A 16,539-nucleotide genomic window follows, 5' to 3' on the forward strand; every position below is an offset into this window, starting at 1 on the left:
GACTCTGGAGGGGAACACTAGAATTGTGTAATTAAAAAAAAAAAAAAGGAAATGATCCATAAAGCAGCAAGGGAAACAAACAGTTGAGCAAAACTTCAGTAATCTTAGGTCTAAATTACAAATACCTATTAAAAAACAACTGGGGCACCTGGGTGGCTCAGTCGGTTAAGCATCTGCCTTTAGCTCAGGTCATGATCCCAGGGTCCTGGGATGGAGCCCTGCATCAGGCTCCCTGCTCAGCGGGGAATCTGCTTCTCCCTCTGCCCCTCTCCCTGCTCCTTCTCTCTCTCCCTCACACTCTCTCTCAAATAAATAAATCTTTAAAAAAATAATAAATTTAAAAATTAAATTAAAAATTTTTTTTAAAACACACACACAACTACTAATTTGGGAAATTAAAAGGAAGGTGGAATTTGGGGTCAGTTAAGCGTCCCGACTCTTGATTTCATCTCAGGTCATGACCTCAGGGTTGTGAGAGTGAGCCCCACATCCAATTCATGCCGGGAGTGGTGCCTGCTTGGGATTCTCTCTCTCCCTCTCACCCTCCCCCCTTCAAACAAACAAATAAATCAGATGGAATTAAAATACAGACAGTAACAGATTTCGCAAGGGAAAGAGAGTGAATACAAGGAATCCTGAGATCTTTGGTTGTATTACTTTTTGACTCATTAAAAATACAAAATATGCACATTAAAATTTTAGGGCAATCACTAACAGAAAAGAAATAGAATATATACTCTCCAAATCAACACAGGGATTAAAAAAAAAAAAAAGGAATGGGGCACCTGGGTGGCTCAGTCAGTTAAGCATCTGCCTTGGGCTCAGGTCATGATCCCAAAGTCTTGGGATCAAGCCCCGCCATCAGGCTCCCTGCTCAGCGGGGAGTATGTTTCTCTCTCTGCCCCTCACCCCACTTGTGTTCTCTCTGTCTCTCAAATAAATAAAATCCTTAAAAAAAAATGTTTAAAAAAAAAGGAATAAAGAACATTCAATCACTCCAACTGAAGGAAAAGAGAAAGAAAAAAGGCATGGTAAATAGAAAACAGAAAATAAAATTTTTGAAATAAGCCCAAATATACCAGTCACTATTATAACTGTAAACAAATTAAAAACTGCCTATTAATACAGACTCTCAGATTACATGTTTTAAAAACACCAAGCTTTCTGGGACACCTGGGTGGTTCAGTTGGTTAAGCATCTGACTCCTAATTTGATTTCAGCTCAGCTCATGATCTCACTACTGTGAGATCGAGTCCCACCATTGGGTTCCGCACTTGGCATGGAGCTGTTTAAGATTCTTTCTCTCTCCCTATCTTTCTGCCCCTCCCCCCACTATCTCTTCAAAAAAATAAATGAAAACACCAAGCTTCATTATGTCTACGTATATGTTCACTGCAGCACTATTTGTTATTGTGAAAAATCAGAAACCTAAAGGACAATCAATAAAGAAATTAAATTTAAAAACAAAAATTAAAAAAGGAAATTAAATTGTGGTACATTCTGTGACAAAACACTAAAAAGCAGATAAAGAATGAACTAAATCAGTATGTATTAATGCAGCTATATCCCAACTTGCAGAATATATATACAATACGATGCCATTCCTATAATACTAAATGATACTTATAAATACATATATGCAGTATAAAAACATAGACCGTGAGATACACACACACACACACACACACACACACACACACACACACACACACACACAGAGGAATATTATTTGGCCATAAAAAAGAAGGAAATCATGCTGTTAGCAACAACGCAGATGGAAGGCATTATGCTAAGTGAAACAAATTAGACAAATACAGATCTTCCTCAGTGTACAATGGAGTTATGTCCAAATAAACCCGTAAGTTGAAAATATCATAAGTTGAAAATGTATTTAATACACCTAACCTACCAAATATCATAGCCTAGCCTAGTGTGAAATGTGCTCACAACACTTAGCTTACAGCTGAGCAAAATCATCTTAACGCAGATCCTATTTTATAATAAGGTGTTGAATACCTTATGTAATTTATTGACGACTGCACTAAAAGTGAAAAACAGAGTGCTTGTAAGGGTAGAGAATGACTCTAAGCTATCTGTTGTTTGCCCTCCTGATCGAGTTGGCAGCTGACTGGCAGCGCTGGCTAGCTGCCACTGCCCAGCATCACAAGCGTATTGTACTGCGTATCACTAGTCTGGGCAAAGATCAAAAACTAAGAATTGAAATATGGTTTCTTCTGAATACATACTGCTCTCACAGCACGGTAAAGTCAAAAAATCCTAAGTCAGGAGACCGTCTGTACTACATGACCTCACATACGTTTGGAATCTAAAAGAACCAGTCTCATAGAAACAGAAAACTGAGTGGCGGTTGCCAAAGGCAGTGGATGGTGGGTGGGGAAAAGGTGTGTGGTGGTCGATCAAAAGGTAAAAACTTTCAGTTATACGGTAAGTTCTGGAAGTGGAATATATAGCATAGTGACTATGATTAACAATACTGTATTGTGTATGTGAAAGTTCTGTGTGTAAGTAAACTTTACACCCAACATGGGGCTTGAACTCACAACCGTGAGATTAAGAGTCCTATACTCTACCAACTGAGCCAACAGGTGCCCCAAGAATAAATCTTGAAAGTTCTCATCAAGGGGCCCCTGGGGGCTCAGTCGTTAAGTGTTTGCCTTCGGCTCAGGTCATGATCCCAGGGTCCTGGGACTGAGCCCCACGCAGGAGGCCTGCTTCTCCCTCTCCTACTCCCCCTGCTTGTGTTCCCTCCCTCGCTGTGTCTCTCTCTGTCAAATAAAATCTTTAAAAAAAAAAAATAGTTCTCATCAAAAGAAAAAATTGCAAGGGCGCCTGGGTGGCTCAGTTGGTTAAGCATCTGCCTTTGAGGGGAGCCTGCTTCTCCCTCTCCCTCTGTCCCTCCTCCCCACCCACCCAACCCACCCTAACCCATTAGTGCTCTCTCTTGCTACCTCTCTCTCAAATAAATCTTAAAAAAAAAAAAATTTGCAACTATGTGAGAACAGATGTTAATTAAACTCATTTTAGTAATCATTTTGCAATATGTGTATGTATATATATATATATATATATAAATCATTACATTGTATACCTTAAATCAATACAATGTCACAGGTCAATTATATCCCAATGAAACTGGAAAGAAAAAAAGAGAGAGAGATGGTCCTAACAGACACTAAAAGGATAATGGATGACTCACACTGGGGAGAGTACAAAAAGTATTTCAACTTAATTTTTTTATTTATTATTTTAAGAGGGAGGCAAGATTTGGGGCAAATATGAAGAATCCACCTTAGTTCATTCTGGGTGGGGAATATTTATTATATGTTCTATATCCATACCTATTTATGACAAATATATATTCATATAATTTTACTTAATAAAATTAAACGTAAATACATAATACAGTTAAGTATATAGTTCACATGGTTTTAAAGACTTATAGTGACTTTTTTTGCATTACATAACTTCATTAAGCAAAAATTAAAAAATAAAACGTGGGGGAGCCAGGGTGGCTCAGAGTCAGTTAAGCATCTGCCTTCAGCTCAGGTCATGATCCCAGGAGGTCCTGGAATGGAGCCCCACATTGGGCTCCTTGATCGGCGCCTGCTTCTCCCTCTGCCTGCCGCTCCTCCTGCCTGTGCTCTCTCTCTCCCTATGTCAAATAAATAAAATCTTAAAAAAACAAAATGTGCAAACCCTAGGTCAATCCCTGAAATTTTGATTTACATTCCATCCAACAGTTCTTCCCTGACAATGTTAAGCCAGAAAGAACTATAATAAAAAGAGGCAGAACAGTAGAAAAAGTTACATCTCACCTCCTGTAGAAAATAGTCTTTTCATTTAGAGCTAGAATAGCAATACCTAAATAATGCAAATTCTTAATGGGCTTTTGGCCATTTTATTTTTTTGCACAATCCACTCACCATGTTTTCAAAGTAGAATATTTACAATGTAACATATGCTCTTTATCCCATTAAAAGTATATAAATACATAACATTTCTAGTAAGTCTCTTCAGCCTGTGGTAATTAAGAACAAATACTCACTAAATACAAAATAGTCATCAGAGTTTTAACCTCTAACCAGCAGACAATGATACCCGAACAGTTTTAAGGCCTAATAAAATATCTTCAGCATGGGGCGCCTGGGTGGCTCAGGCCTTAAGCATCTGCCTTCGGCTCAGGTCATGGTCCCAGGGTCCCGGGATCGAGCCCCGCATTGGGCTCCCTGCTCAGTGGGGAGTCTGCTTCTCCCTCCCCTCTGCCTCTCCCCCTGCTTGTGCTCTCTCCCTCTCTCCTTCTCTCTCTCAAATGAATAAAATCTTTAAAAAAAAACATCTTCAGGGGCGCCTGGGTGGCTCAGTCATTAAGCATCTGCCTTCGGCTCAGGTCGTGATCTCAGGGTCCTGGGATCGAGCCCCGCATCTGGCTCCCTGCTCAGCGGGAAGCCTGCTTCTCCCTCTCCCACTCCCCCTGCTTGTGTTCCCTCTCTCGCTGTGTCTCTCTCTGTCAAATAAATAAATAAAATCTTTAAAAAAATAAAAATAAAATAAAATCTTCAACAAAAATACACGTTCATTTGAGGTAAATAAAGCAATTCAAGTGTTTTGTTTTGTTTTTAAAGATTTTATTTATTTGACAGAGGGCGAGAGAGCACAAGCAGGAGGAGCAGTACAGACAGAAGAAGCAGGCTTCCTGCCCGACCAAGGAGCCTGATGTGGGGCTCGATCCCAGGACCTCGGGATCATGACTAAAGCCAAAGGCAGATGCTCAACATGTGAGCCACCCAGGAGCCCCATCAAGTGCTTTTTCTGAACAATGAATGCCTACCTACAAAGAGTTTCCCTTAAAAACCAACAAAATTCGATCTCTAACTCTTACTCTCCTCTTTCCTTACTTTTTCAATATTCCGTCTAATCCTACAATCTCTACTCTCCTCAGTACCTATAACGAGAGTTCTGCCCAAACAAAGGAACTACAATTTGGTCTCAGAAACTTTTCTCAGTTTTTCAGCATCCTTACAGCAATGTCACCATCAACTAGTCTTTCCTGAGAAACCAAGTGTCTGTTACTACTGCAGGTTCTCCTTTCCTGACAGTTCATTTTCCATCCTTGGAAACTTGTTCTCTTACTCTCCTCAAATGTGGATATTCACCACAGCTGTCTTCATTTTTCTCTTCTCTAACAACAAAAACGTCACTTGGTTCCCAGTCTTTCTTCTATGCGGCTCCAACTCTAACTTGATTCCATTACTTTAATCCTAAATTTCCGATGAAAAACCCTAGCATCATCAAAACCAACCTGCTCAAAACAGAACTTTCCTTATTCTTCAAACCTGCTGTCCTTTCTTTATTACCATTACTCTATTAATGGCATCACCATTCCAGTCATTACCCTAGATACTAAGAATCATCTTTGATTATTCCCTTTCCTTTACCCAATATCCATTTCTGTCATTTCATCCTTCAAAACGCTCCCTCCCTTCCTTTCTACTCTCACATTTTTAGTGTAATTATCATCCTGAGTTTTTCAGTTTCTGACCTCCCCCTCAAATCCATTCTGTATACTCCAAACTACTTGTCTGAAATTACAACTTTATTATTCTGCTACGGTACCATCAGCTCATAAATCCCTTCTCTGAGAAGTGAGCTATCCCAAACCCACAGACATCTCTCTGTGTCTAAGCAACCCCATTGTCTCGCCATGGCTAGCTGGTCCAGAGCTAGGCACCTTATCCAAGCCAACCCAGTTTTTTGTTACCCAAAGGAACATGAGACAGAGTGAGATTTAAGATTTAGTCTCTTGAGACAGAAAACAGAAAATATTAGGAGCTGAAGTATGGCCACTTTCACCACAGGAGGCAATACAGAACATGATGGTTGAGAGCTTAATCACAGCCCACCCTCCAACTAGATATGCATTTCTCTTAAACCTGTGATGCCTCTATCCATAAAATGAGAACAACAAAATACCTCAAAGGTTTGATAAGATGATTAAACCAGATAATTGTTATAGAACATTTAACATACACTGACAGTAAACAGCCAGTAGCAGAGAAAACCTGCAGAAAGGAGAAGAATAAAGCCGACGCACAAATAAAAGAAGTAAGATTAAGACTAATTCAATTCTTTTTTTTTTTTAAGATTTTATTTATTTATTTGACAGAGAGAGACACAGCGAGAGAGGGAACACAAGCAGGGGGAGTGGGAGAGGGAGAAGCAGGCTTCCCGCGGAGCAGGGAGCCCGATGCGGGGCTCGATCCCAGGACCCTGGGATCATGACCTGAGCCGAAGGCAGATGCTTAAACGACTGAGCCACCCAGGTGCCCCAAGACTAATTCAATTCTTGGGGTGCCTGGCTGACTCAGTCAACAGCACGAGTTTGAGCCCCACCTTGGCACAGAAATTACTTTTAAAATAAAGTAATAACTACCAAAAGGGAAGGATTTACTTAAAAAAAAAAGGCTAATTTGGGACACGTGGGTGGTTCGGTAGTTAAGCGTCCCACTCTTGGTTTCAGCTCAGTTCATGATCTCATGGGCTATGGGACAGAGCCCTCGGCTGGCTCCTCGCTCAGCGGGGAGTCTGCGTGAAAAATTCTCTTCCTGGGTGCCTGGGTGGCTCAGTCAGTTAGGTCTCTCATGAATAAAGAAAATCTTAAAAAAAAATAAAAAAGAAAGAAAAAAAAAAAAAGGAAAGATTCTCTTCCTCAGCCCCTCCCCAGCTCAGGCTCTCGGGGTCACTCTCTTGTTCTCAAATAAATAACCTTTTTTTTTTTTTTTAAAGATTTTATTTGAGAGATAGAGAGAAAGCCCTCAGAAAGCACTTAGAGGGAGAGGGAGAAGCAGACTCCCTGCCAAGCAGAGAGGCTGATATGGGGCTCGATCCCAGGACCCTGAGGTCATGACCCAAACGAAAGGCAGACCCTTAACCAACCAAAAGAAAAAGATTAATTCAATTCCCTTTCTAAGTCATGACTACATTTCCATGTTAGGCTTCTTGGCTCCAATATCCTTATATTAAACTGCCCTTGCAGTACCTGACTGACTCAGTCAGTAGAGCACGAGGCTCTTGATCTCAGGGTTGTGGGTTCAAGCCCCCTGTTGGGTGTAGAGATTACTTAAAAATAAAATCTTTGGGGGGTGCCTGGGTGGCTCAGTCGTTAAGCATCTGCCTTCGGCTCGGGTCATGATGCCAAGGTCCTGGGATTGAGCCCCACATCGGGCTCCCTGCTCGGCGGAAGCCTGCTTCTCCCTCTCCCACTCCCCCTGCTTGTGTTCCCTCTCTCGCTGTGTCTCTCTGTCAGATAAATAGGTGAAATCTTTAAAAAAATCAAATCAAATCAAATCTTTGGGGCGCCTGGGTGGCTCAGTCATTAAGTGTCTGCCTTCACGGCTCAGGTGATGATCCCAGGGTCCTGGGGACAAGCCCCGCATGGGGCTCCCCGCTAAGTGGGGAGCCTGCTTTTACCACTTCCACTCCCCATGCTTGTGTTCTCTTTAAGATTTTATTTATCTGAGAGCACGCGCACGAGCAAGCAGGGGGAAGGGCAGGGAAGGGCAGAGGGAGACAGAATCTTTTTTTCTTCCTTTAAATATTTTATTTGAAAGAGAGAGAGAATGAGCAGGGTGGAGGGGCAGAAGAGAAGGGGGAAGCAGACTCCCCGCTGAGCAGGGAGCCCCACGCAGAGCTCGATCCCAGGGCCCCAGGATCCTGACTTGAGCAGAAGGGAGACACTCAGCTGACTGAGCCACCCGGGAGCCCAGAGAATCTTTTTTTTTTTGTTTTTAAAGATTTATTTATTTGAGAGAGCGAGAATGAGAGAGAGAGAGTACATGAGAGGGGGGAGGGTCAGAGGGAGAAGCAGGCTCCTTGCTGAGCAGGGAGCCTGATGTGGGACTCGATCCCGGGACTCCGGGATCATGACCTGAGCCGAAGGCAGTCGCTTAACCAACTGAGCCACCGAGGCGCCCCCCAGAGAGAGAATCTTGAGCAGACTGCACACTGAGTGCAGAGCCCAATGCTGAGCATGGAGCCCATTGCTGAGAACATGACCTAAGAACAGCCCGTGCTGAGAACACAACCTGAGCCAAAACCAAGAGTCAGATGCTTTAGCCAACTGCACCACCCAGGTGCCCCTTAAAAATAAAATCTTAAAAAAAATAAATAAAAAATATGGGGCACCTGGGTGGCTCAGTCACTGGGCGTCTGCCTTCGGCTCAGGTCCTGATCCCAGGGTCCTGGGACTGAGCCCCACATCCAGCTCCCTGCTCCGCGGGAGGCCTGCTTCTCCCTCCCCCCGCTCCTCCTGCTTGTTTTCCCTCCCTCGCTGTGTCTCTCTCTGTCAAATTAATAAAAATCTAAAAAATAATAATAATAAAATAAAAAATATAAAATGCCCTCTCTCTGCTTATTTAAGCTTATAATCAGTTTTTCTTTCTTACAAAGGACCTTATCTTTTATAAGTGTACGCTATAAGAAATTAAAGGAAGTTGCGCCTCTTCTTTAAAACCTTGAATGGCCCCACATCCTAAGAAATAAAGCCAATAAAATGGGCTATTCAATATACCTTGTAAGATAACTACCTTAATTCACCTTGATATCTTGACCATACCCTCCGAAAGAAAAAAGGAATTAAAAACAGGCAGTAAGTGGCATTTAAGGCAAATAATACTGGCATTCTACCACTCCCCATTCACAGACCTCTTTATCTTCCCTCTTGGTATCTACCTTCCTGTTTTCTAATCTTTCTCTGGCTTTGAATCTACTGTGACATCCCCTGGAACAGCCTCACCTTACAATCAGTGTTTACTAATGAATTAAAGCATAACTTCCTTGGCTTGGTGACCCATCAACTCCAAAACCATAACATGCTACAAAGAGGAAAAAACAAAAAGGAGACCTATGCATACATCAAGTCCTGAGCTTTGTATTATTGATTTCACCCTCTACTTACTACTTCTCATTATTGTAATGCTAATATAGCTATAATTCTGCTACAGTGCATTCTCACACATAAATGAAACATATGAACAGAATACTGCTCTGAGTCTCACAATCCTAGATAGGCTACTCAGCCATTATTTCTGATCAAAAATTGCCTAGGCAAAAATAAAAGCTTCCATGCTACATATGTAGGTAGTTCAAATGTTGGGGTGCCTGGGTGGCTCAATCGTTAAGCGTCTGCCTTCGGCTCAGGTCATGATCCCAGGGTCCTGGGATCGAGCCCCACATCGGGCTCCCTGCTCCGCGGGAAGCCTGCTTCTCCCTCTCCCACTGCCCCTGCTTGTGTTCGTGCTCTCGCTGTGTCTCTCTGTCAAATAAAATCTTTAAAAAAAAAAAAAAAGTTCAAATGTTTGTTTTCTACCTCTGTCAAATTCTCTAGCCAACACCAAAAAGAAGGAACTATCACACTGCAAATGGTAATACTTTTAAATGATTATGAAGATTAAATCTATTTCTCCCTGTTATTTCCAGAATTTCAATTGAAAAAAACGCTTTGGACCACATAAAAAATAAACATACCTCCCTCATGATTCAAGAAGTTTACAAAAGTGTTCAGAAAGAAGGTAGCCGGACAATAAGAAAGGAAAATTATGTTGCTTTGCCAAAAGAACTGAATGTGTGAAAATACTGAGCACTCAGAGTTAAACTATACACATGCAGATGCAGTAAAAAGAATACTGTGGTTAAACTGTGTTTTTTTATTCATTCAGCAGAACCTAGCAGAATTATTACCTTAATTTCCTTATGTTCTACTGCCAATTTAACCCTTCAAAATAGTAGGTAGAGCTAAAGCCCAAATACAACTTTATGTTTTATCCATTCAAAGTATCCCTCAACAAATACTTATGTGGTTCAATTTGTTTTTCAGTTTATAAAACTGGTTTAAAACTGTTAAGTCAATATTCGGCCCAAATTCAATATTTGAACAAAAGACTGAAAACCCTTCAAACTGAAACTAAGTGTGTTGCATCCTAAGCTACTCACTGAAGTTTTTTTTTTTCATTGAAGTATTTTAATGTTTTTGATAAACAGTTCTTACCACTCTGGCTGCTCTCTCCTGAGATTCACATTTCCTGCAAAACCATGGTCCAGTGGGTACTTGAACAATGCCATAGCAAGCTATTGGGAAATAAAAGATTTTAAAATATGTTAAAATTTTTTAAATTATGGAAAATCAAATATCCTTTCAAAGCCCTCAATTACCTCTCAGACCATACATATAAAAATACCCGTTTTGCAAAGAATGAAAACATTTTATATTTTTATTTACCACGTTACCTAATAAAAATTGTATGACATTTTGGGGTTTAAGATTTTATTTATTTATTTGAGAGAGAAAGATAAAAAGAGAGAGAGAGAGCACAAACAGTGGGGAGAGGGCAAGCCCAACATGGGGCTCAATCCCAGGACCTGGGATCATGACCTGAGCTAAAAGCAGATGTTTAACCGACTGAGCCACCCAGGCACTCCTGTATGACATTTTAATAAAAACATTGAAAGACCAGCCTTTTGTTTTTTAGATAAGCATAAGCACTACAAATTATACTTATTATTTTATGATAGAATGAATATTGAGTAAAATTTAACACAGATTTTTTTACAAATAACTCAGAAATTCATTCATTCCTATATCCTGCAATTTAAACAGCAAGTATTTTTTTTTTAAAGATTTTATTTATTTATTTATTTGACAGAGAGAGACACAGTGACAGGGAACACAAGCAGGAGGAGTGGGAGAGGGAGAAGCAGGCCTCCCGCCGAGCAGGGAGCCCGATGTGGGGCTCAATCCCAGGACCCTGGGATCATGACCTGAGCCAAAGGCAGACGCTTAACAACTGAGCCACCCAGGTGCCCCTATTTTTTTTTTTTTAAAGATTTTATTTATTTATTTGTCAGAGAGAGAGGTAGAGAGAGCACAAGCAGGGGGAGTGGCAGGCAGGGGGAGTGGCAGGCAGAGGGAGAAGCAGGCTCCCCGCTGAGCAAGAAGCCCGATATGGGACTCGATCCAAAGACCCTGGGATCATGACCCGAGAGGCAGGCAGATGCTTAACCGACTGAGCCACCCAGGTGTCCCAAATAGCAAGCATTTTAGATAAGTCTAATAAAAATATTTCCAAATCACCTGTCAAAATAAGCAAAAAATATTGCAGAAAAGAAAATGAAATGTATCGTTAAGCATGACATGCTTCCATTTGTATAAGCTGTCCAAAATAAGCAAATCGATAGAAAGTACACTAGTGGTTGCCTAGTGTTGGGAGAGTTAGGGTGAAACGGAGAGTAACTATTAACGGGTCCAAGGTTTCTTGTTAGGTTGATGAAAATGTTCTAAAATTGGGGTGCCTGGGGGGTGGAGGGGATGGGGTGGCTGGGTGACAGACATTGAGGAGGATATGTGTTGTGGTGAGCGCTGTGTATTAAGACTTATGAATCACAGACCTGTACCCCTGAAATAAATAAAAATTAAAAAATAAAATTGGGGCACCTGAGTGGCTCAGTTGGTTAAGACTCCAACTCCTGGGGGCGCCTGGGTGGCTCAGACGGTTAAGTGTCTGCCTTTGGCTCGCGTCATGATCCCAGGGTCCCGGGATCGACCCCCACATGGGGCTCCCTGCTGAGCGGGGAGCCTGCCCCTCCCTCTCCCTCTGCCTGCTGCTTCCCCTGCTTGTACTGTCTCTCTCTCTCTCTCTGTCAAAAATAAATAAAATCGTTAAAAAAAAAAAAAAGAATCCGACTCCTGATTTCACCTCGGGTCATGATCTCAGGGTTGTGAGAATGAGCCCTGCCACCTGCTCGAGGCTGGGCATGGAGTCTGCTTAGGATTCTCTCTCCACCACTATACCCCCACCCCTCCCTCTCTTTAAAAAAAAAAAAAGAGAGAAAGAAAAAAGAAAATGTTCTAGAGTTGTGTGGTAATTAGATACAAAACTCTGTGAATGTACTAAAACCAGTGGATTGTACACTTTGAGTGGGTGAATTCTCTGGTATGTGAATCACATCTCAATACAGCCATTATTTTAAAAAGCACAAATTTATTTTTAAAAATATGATGTGAATGTTCCAATAAGTGATTTCAGTAGATCTAAATCTCACTCCAGTTTTAAAAAAAAAATTTGATATTTAACTAACTCAAAGTTGAATTTTCCCAAAAACCTAGAACACTAATAACCAACTGACATTTTTGCATGGGCTTGCTCAGAGGAAGCTTGAAATATCTTAAATACTGGAAAGCACTAGAAGAATATAAAACCAGCACAATTTTTTTAAAACTCCAAAAGCTAAACTTGTAATTCCTTTTAAAATTTGTAAACATGTCAGTGTAAAAATGTCCCTATCAGTCAAGAAACACTGCATCAATGTCCAAAAACTTTTATTTTAACCCAGAAGTACTACTTCTAGACAAGAAAACTTAAAGTTTAAATGAGTGTTTTCTATACCAAGAGACGACTTTACTGATTGAAACTTGGTAATTTAGAATGCAATTCCTAAGAAATATCTCCACAAATGCCCTCCACAAATGCCAATGAACACTAAAAAATCAGTACCAACACACACTGTTTTCACTCCTTAAAAGGAGGAAGGTGTGCAGCTTTGGTGTTTGTCAAAAAACAAATGAGAATAACTGTACTCTGGTAATTAATTCACTATCTCCTAAGTCTCCCTTACCCATTCTGAGATTTCACTCTATAAAGAATGCACTTTCGCCCCTTACGTTCAGGCTTTCTCTCATTCGATAGTATCTAAATATTTGCATCACTCGATGCCAAAATCAGAAATGGGAAGCAGGGCGGGTTGGTAACAGGGAGAGAAGAGTCACCCAAAAATTATCTAGGTTGTTTCCTTACCACACGAAATAGAAAAAGTCAAATTTTAATGGCCAGAAAACTCTCTTACTAGTGTCCTCGGCTTTCTTGTAATATCCAAAAAACTCACCGAATGGAAACACCCAGAAATAAGCTAAGATGCTCCCCAAGTCACTGGCCGCACCACCACCTCTTCTCTTCGGTTACTTAAGCTGAGGAAGTGGACAGATGCCGCCTCTACAGCCTCAACACCAGCCCAGGGCAGCTCGTCAAGCCGCTCCTGCAGCAGGACGACAGCGGCGGCGGGAGGCCACCGTCTTCTCCGCAGGAAGCTCCCAGTCCGCAGCAGCAGGGTCTCCGCCAGAAAGCTTGGGGTGTAGCAGCGGCGCCTCCCCTCCCTAATCTAAAGCGCCCAAACAACCGCCCTGCCTCCGCGACCAGCCCCGACGCAGCGAGTGGCATTCCCGAGCCTGACTCCATGCCACAGGAAGTCTCCAGACACACTGCGGCAGACCCGAGCAGCCAGTGAAGGGGGAGGGGCCTCCACGATCCCAAACCAACCCACGGCCACCGCGACTCCACCGAGGGGCGCACGCCCACCCCCGTCGCCCCCGGAGCGCAGGCCGCGACCCGTAACGCCCACCCCCCCCCCTTGGCCCCCCGCCTCCAACCACCGCCTCCGAAAGTCTCCAGCCCCACGGCTCCGGGCGCAGGCGGCGGCCAAATGACACTTGAGAGAGTGAGCGCAGAATCACATGACAGTCCAGGCCACACGCACTTTCTCCCACATGCACAGCCCACACCCCCTCCGCCCCGCCGCGGACCCTCCGAGTCAATCCCGGGCCGCGGAACGGGGCGGGGGCGGGGGCGGGGGCGGGGCGGGGCGGGGGGAGGGGCGGCAGGGGAACTGGCAGTTGCTGCCAAGGTGGGGGAAGCGGTGACGGTTGGGAGCAGGCCGGGTTCGGCCCGGCGGGCGGTTGGGTGTTTACCTTGATGCACCGCGACGCTGCAGCCGTGCCCGTCGCAATAAACCAGCGGGTTCTCGGCCCAGCCTCTCTCGTCTGAGCAAACGCAACAGCCTCCAATCATCTCCTTCATACTATGGGAGACCTCGTCCTCCAGTGACACGGGCCGGTCGCTAGAGACCATCTAAGAGGGAGTTGGGGGGGACCATTAAAAAAACACATGCAAGCCAATTAGTACTTCCCCCCGCAGAGCCACCCGCACCCCCGCTCCCTTCCCTACGTCCCCGGCCCCCGCCCGCCGCTCGGCCGCTCGCTCACTCGGGCTTTGCCGCTCAGTCACTCACGTTCCGCACAGGAGTCAGGAGCCATGTCCTTGCTGACTCCCCCCACCTCCCCTCCACCGCCTCCTCCTCCTCCTCCTCCTCCTCCTCGTCTTCTTCCCTCCCCACCTCCACCCGGCCGCTAACGCTGGAGCCCGGAGAGGGCACACATAATCAAGTAGGCCTCCGCACAGGCGCACTGGGGGGGCTCCCGCTGGGCCAGGGGCAGCCAGGGAGGGGAAGGGGGCTGCGCTTCCTCCTCTGAGCGTCACTCGGCGTGCGCGCCCGCCCTGCGGCCAGCGTGAGGGAGAAGGCCCGGGAGAAGCAAGGCCTGCGTGCGCGCCGCCGCGTCCGGCCCGCAGCCGCGGCCTACCTCCCGGCCCCTTCCCCTCCCCCGCGCTGCTCGCAGCCGCCGAGGTGTGCTACGGGGTGGGGGCGAGTGGAGCCGGCGGCGCGCTGAGGCCGGAACGAGCCAACGAGAGAACGCGGGGGCGCGCACGCGGGGGCGGGGACGTTGGGGCCGCCTGCTGCAGCGCCGGTCGCGCGGGCTGAGCGTGCACGTCTCGAACGGGCCTCAGAGGGAGGGAGGGGAGGAGGATGCCGAAGACCGGGAGGGAGGGGTCTTTTATCAGAGGAACTGGAGGGGACTGATTCCCCTGGAGCATCTCCCTGCATTGAGGACCTACCTGCGGGCCTTTTCCTCAAGAGCTGGCCCGTGGGTAGCAAGGGTAGGGCAAGTATGCCAGCTTCCAAGAAGGGTGCAGTGAAGCATGGCTTCCTGCAGTTGGCCGCGCTAACTTCACAGTGCTGCCGAAGCTTCTCCACCCATTAAATTCACATCCTGGACTCTACCCAAAGTTCACGCAGTGGAAGTGCCACCAGATCCGCAGCCCATTTACACACCACATTGGCCCCAGTGGTCAATGAAAGCGCATCACAGACTGAAGGTCAAAAGCCTGGGTTAGGGTAATAGTCAACTAAGAGGGAACACCAAGGATACCTTCAGGTTGCTGTGTAGGAGTACAAATGGTCGTTAATCAAGAATTAGCAATATAATGTGATGATCTGGAAAATGCAGTAATATGATACCAAAGGATGAAGGAACCCAAGTTCTAGTCAGTCACCAAATAACACCATGCGATAGGGGAGTCCAGGTTTGATTGAGGATTTCTCTGATCTGGCTCTGTACTCCAAATTTACTCTTGAAAATTTAACGTCACTTTTTTGTTTTTTTAAGGTGATTTAAGTTGGAGAAAGATGGGAGCTCACTCCACATACAAATAGAAAATGATTTAGGCCTATCTGAATAGATTAGCCAGATACTACGCAGTTTGGGGCTGTAAGATCTCCTTCCACTGTTGCCCTGTCCCCTGTGTATCCTTGGAAGCCCAAGATTGATTTTCGGCAAAAAGTGTCTAATTATGAAAGTTTAGCGTGAAATAGGAATATACCTTGTTTAAATGACAAGCATACTTACAAGGTGAATTCATGGCTTTGGTTAATAACTTGCGGGTACAAAATGGTTGTTTAACAGGAATTAGCAATATAATGTGAAGATCTGGAAAATGTACTCAGTGCTAAAAGGATGAAGGAACCCAAGTTGTCCCAGTCACCAGAAGATGACTGGTTTAATCTTTAAAAGCATTCCAAATGTTCTCATAAAGAAAAAAAATGGTAGCATGGCTGTTTTTTCCATTTCAAATTAATTGCTAGAAATCTATTTAAGAATTATAATAGATATTACACAATGCAGGCATACGTTAGCAAATATACTCAAACATTCTAAAAGCTAAAGTGAGATATCTACAGTAATGGAAATCTACTAAAAGTGTAAGCGAAAATGTACACTAAAGAGACACACAAAAATGAGAATTCTCTTTTAGCTATTAGGTCATTAAGAGAACGTGACAAAAAGATTACATACTTATAGAATGCAAATTCTTTTTTGGGGTATGGCAACAATTACTAAATTTCTAAACATATAATAATTATGTTCTTAAAATGCCATTGATATTTGTAAAATTAAAACCACCTTCAAACAAAACTGTATTGTTTTGCGTGTCTTAACTGTATATTTTATCTTTACCCTTTTACAAGGGATACCAGTTCAACATCCAATTCCTGCTCAGGCTCAGACTTCCAATGAAGAGTAATTTTGAGTTAAAATCAATGTGAAACTACCCTTCCTAAACACTGCAGTCAAACCGTAATGCACTAAATTATTCAAACATACATTCATTTTATTTTTAATGCATTGGAGACTAGTTCTTTTAATAGAATTAATTTATATGTAAAGAAGGATTGGCACTTTATCCTATTCTGTAACACTTAATAAAAGAAATATAGGTAAACACTCACTCTTCAAAATAAAACACATTCATCATTCATAAGAAATTTTTGAAATTTAGGAAAATAGAGAAAATACACTAT

General features: G+C 43.6%; 1 protein-coding gene across 9 annotated transcripts in view; it reads right to left on the reverse strand.

Annotated features, from left to right (window-relative positions):
* MLLT10 (MLLT10 histone lysine methyltransferase DOT1L cofactor) overlaps positions 1 to 14,445 on the reverse strand; it is a 217,726-nt gene extending 203,281 nt beyond the window's left edge. For 7 of the 9 annotated variants that reach the window (XM_028114114.2, XM_028114117.2, XM_028114116.2 and 4 more), the window contains exons 1-3: positions 14,108 to 14,186; positions 13,814 to 13,973; positions 10,064 to 10,143 (exon numbers count right to left, since the gene is read on the reverse strand). In XM_028114114.2, the coding sequence (XP_027969915.1) occupies positions 10,064 to 10,143; positions 13,814 to 13,973 (240 nt within the window). In that variant the 5' untranslated portion in view covers positions 14,108 to 14,186. Of the gene's footprint in view, positions 1 to 10,063; positions 10,144 to 13,813; positions 13,974 to 14,107; positions 14,187 to 14,238 lie in introns of those variants that run through there. The other 2 variants (XM_028114111.2, XM_028114109.2) reach the window with 2 other exon arrangements.
* Positions 14,446 to 16,539: the final 2,094 nt, after the last annotated feature.

This window comes from Eumetopias jubatus, unplaced genomic scaffold (genome assembly GCF_037043125.1).
Source record: "Eumetopias jubatus isolate StellerSeaLion01/CBP00866 unplaced genomic scaffold, mEumJub1_p1.0 scaffold_8, whole genome shotgun sequence".
NCBI classification, from domain to species: Eukaryota; Metazoa; Chordata; class Mammalia; order Carnivora; family Otariidae; genus Eumetopias; species Eumetopias jubatus.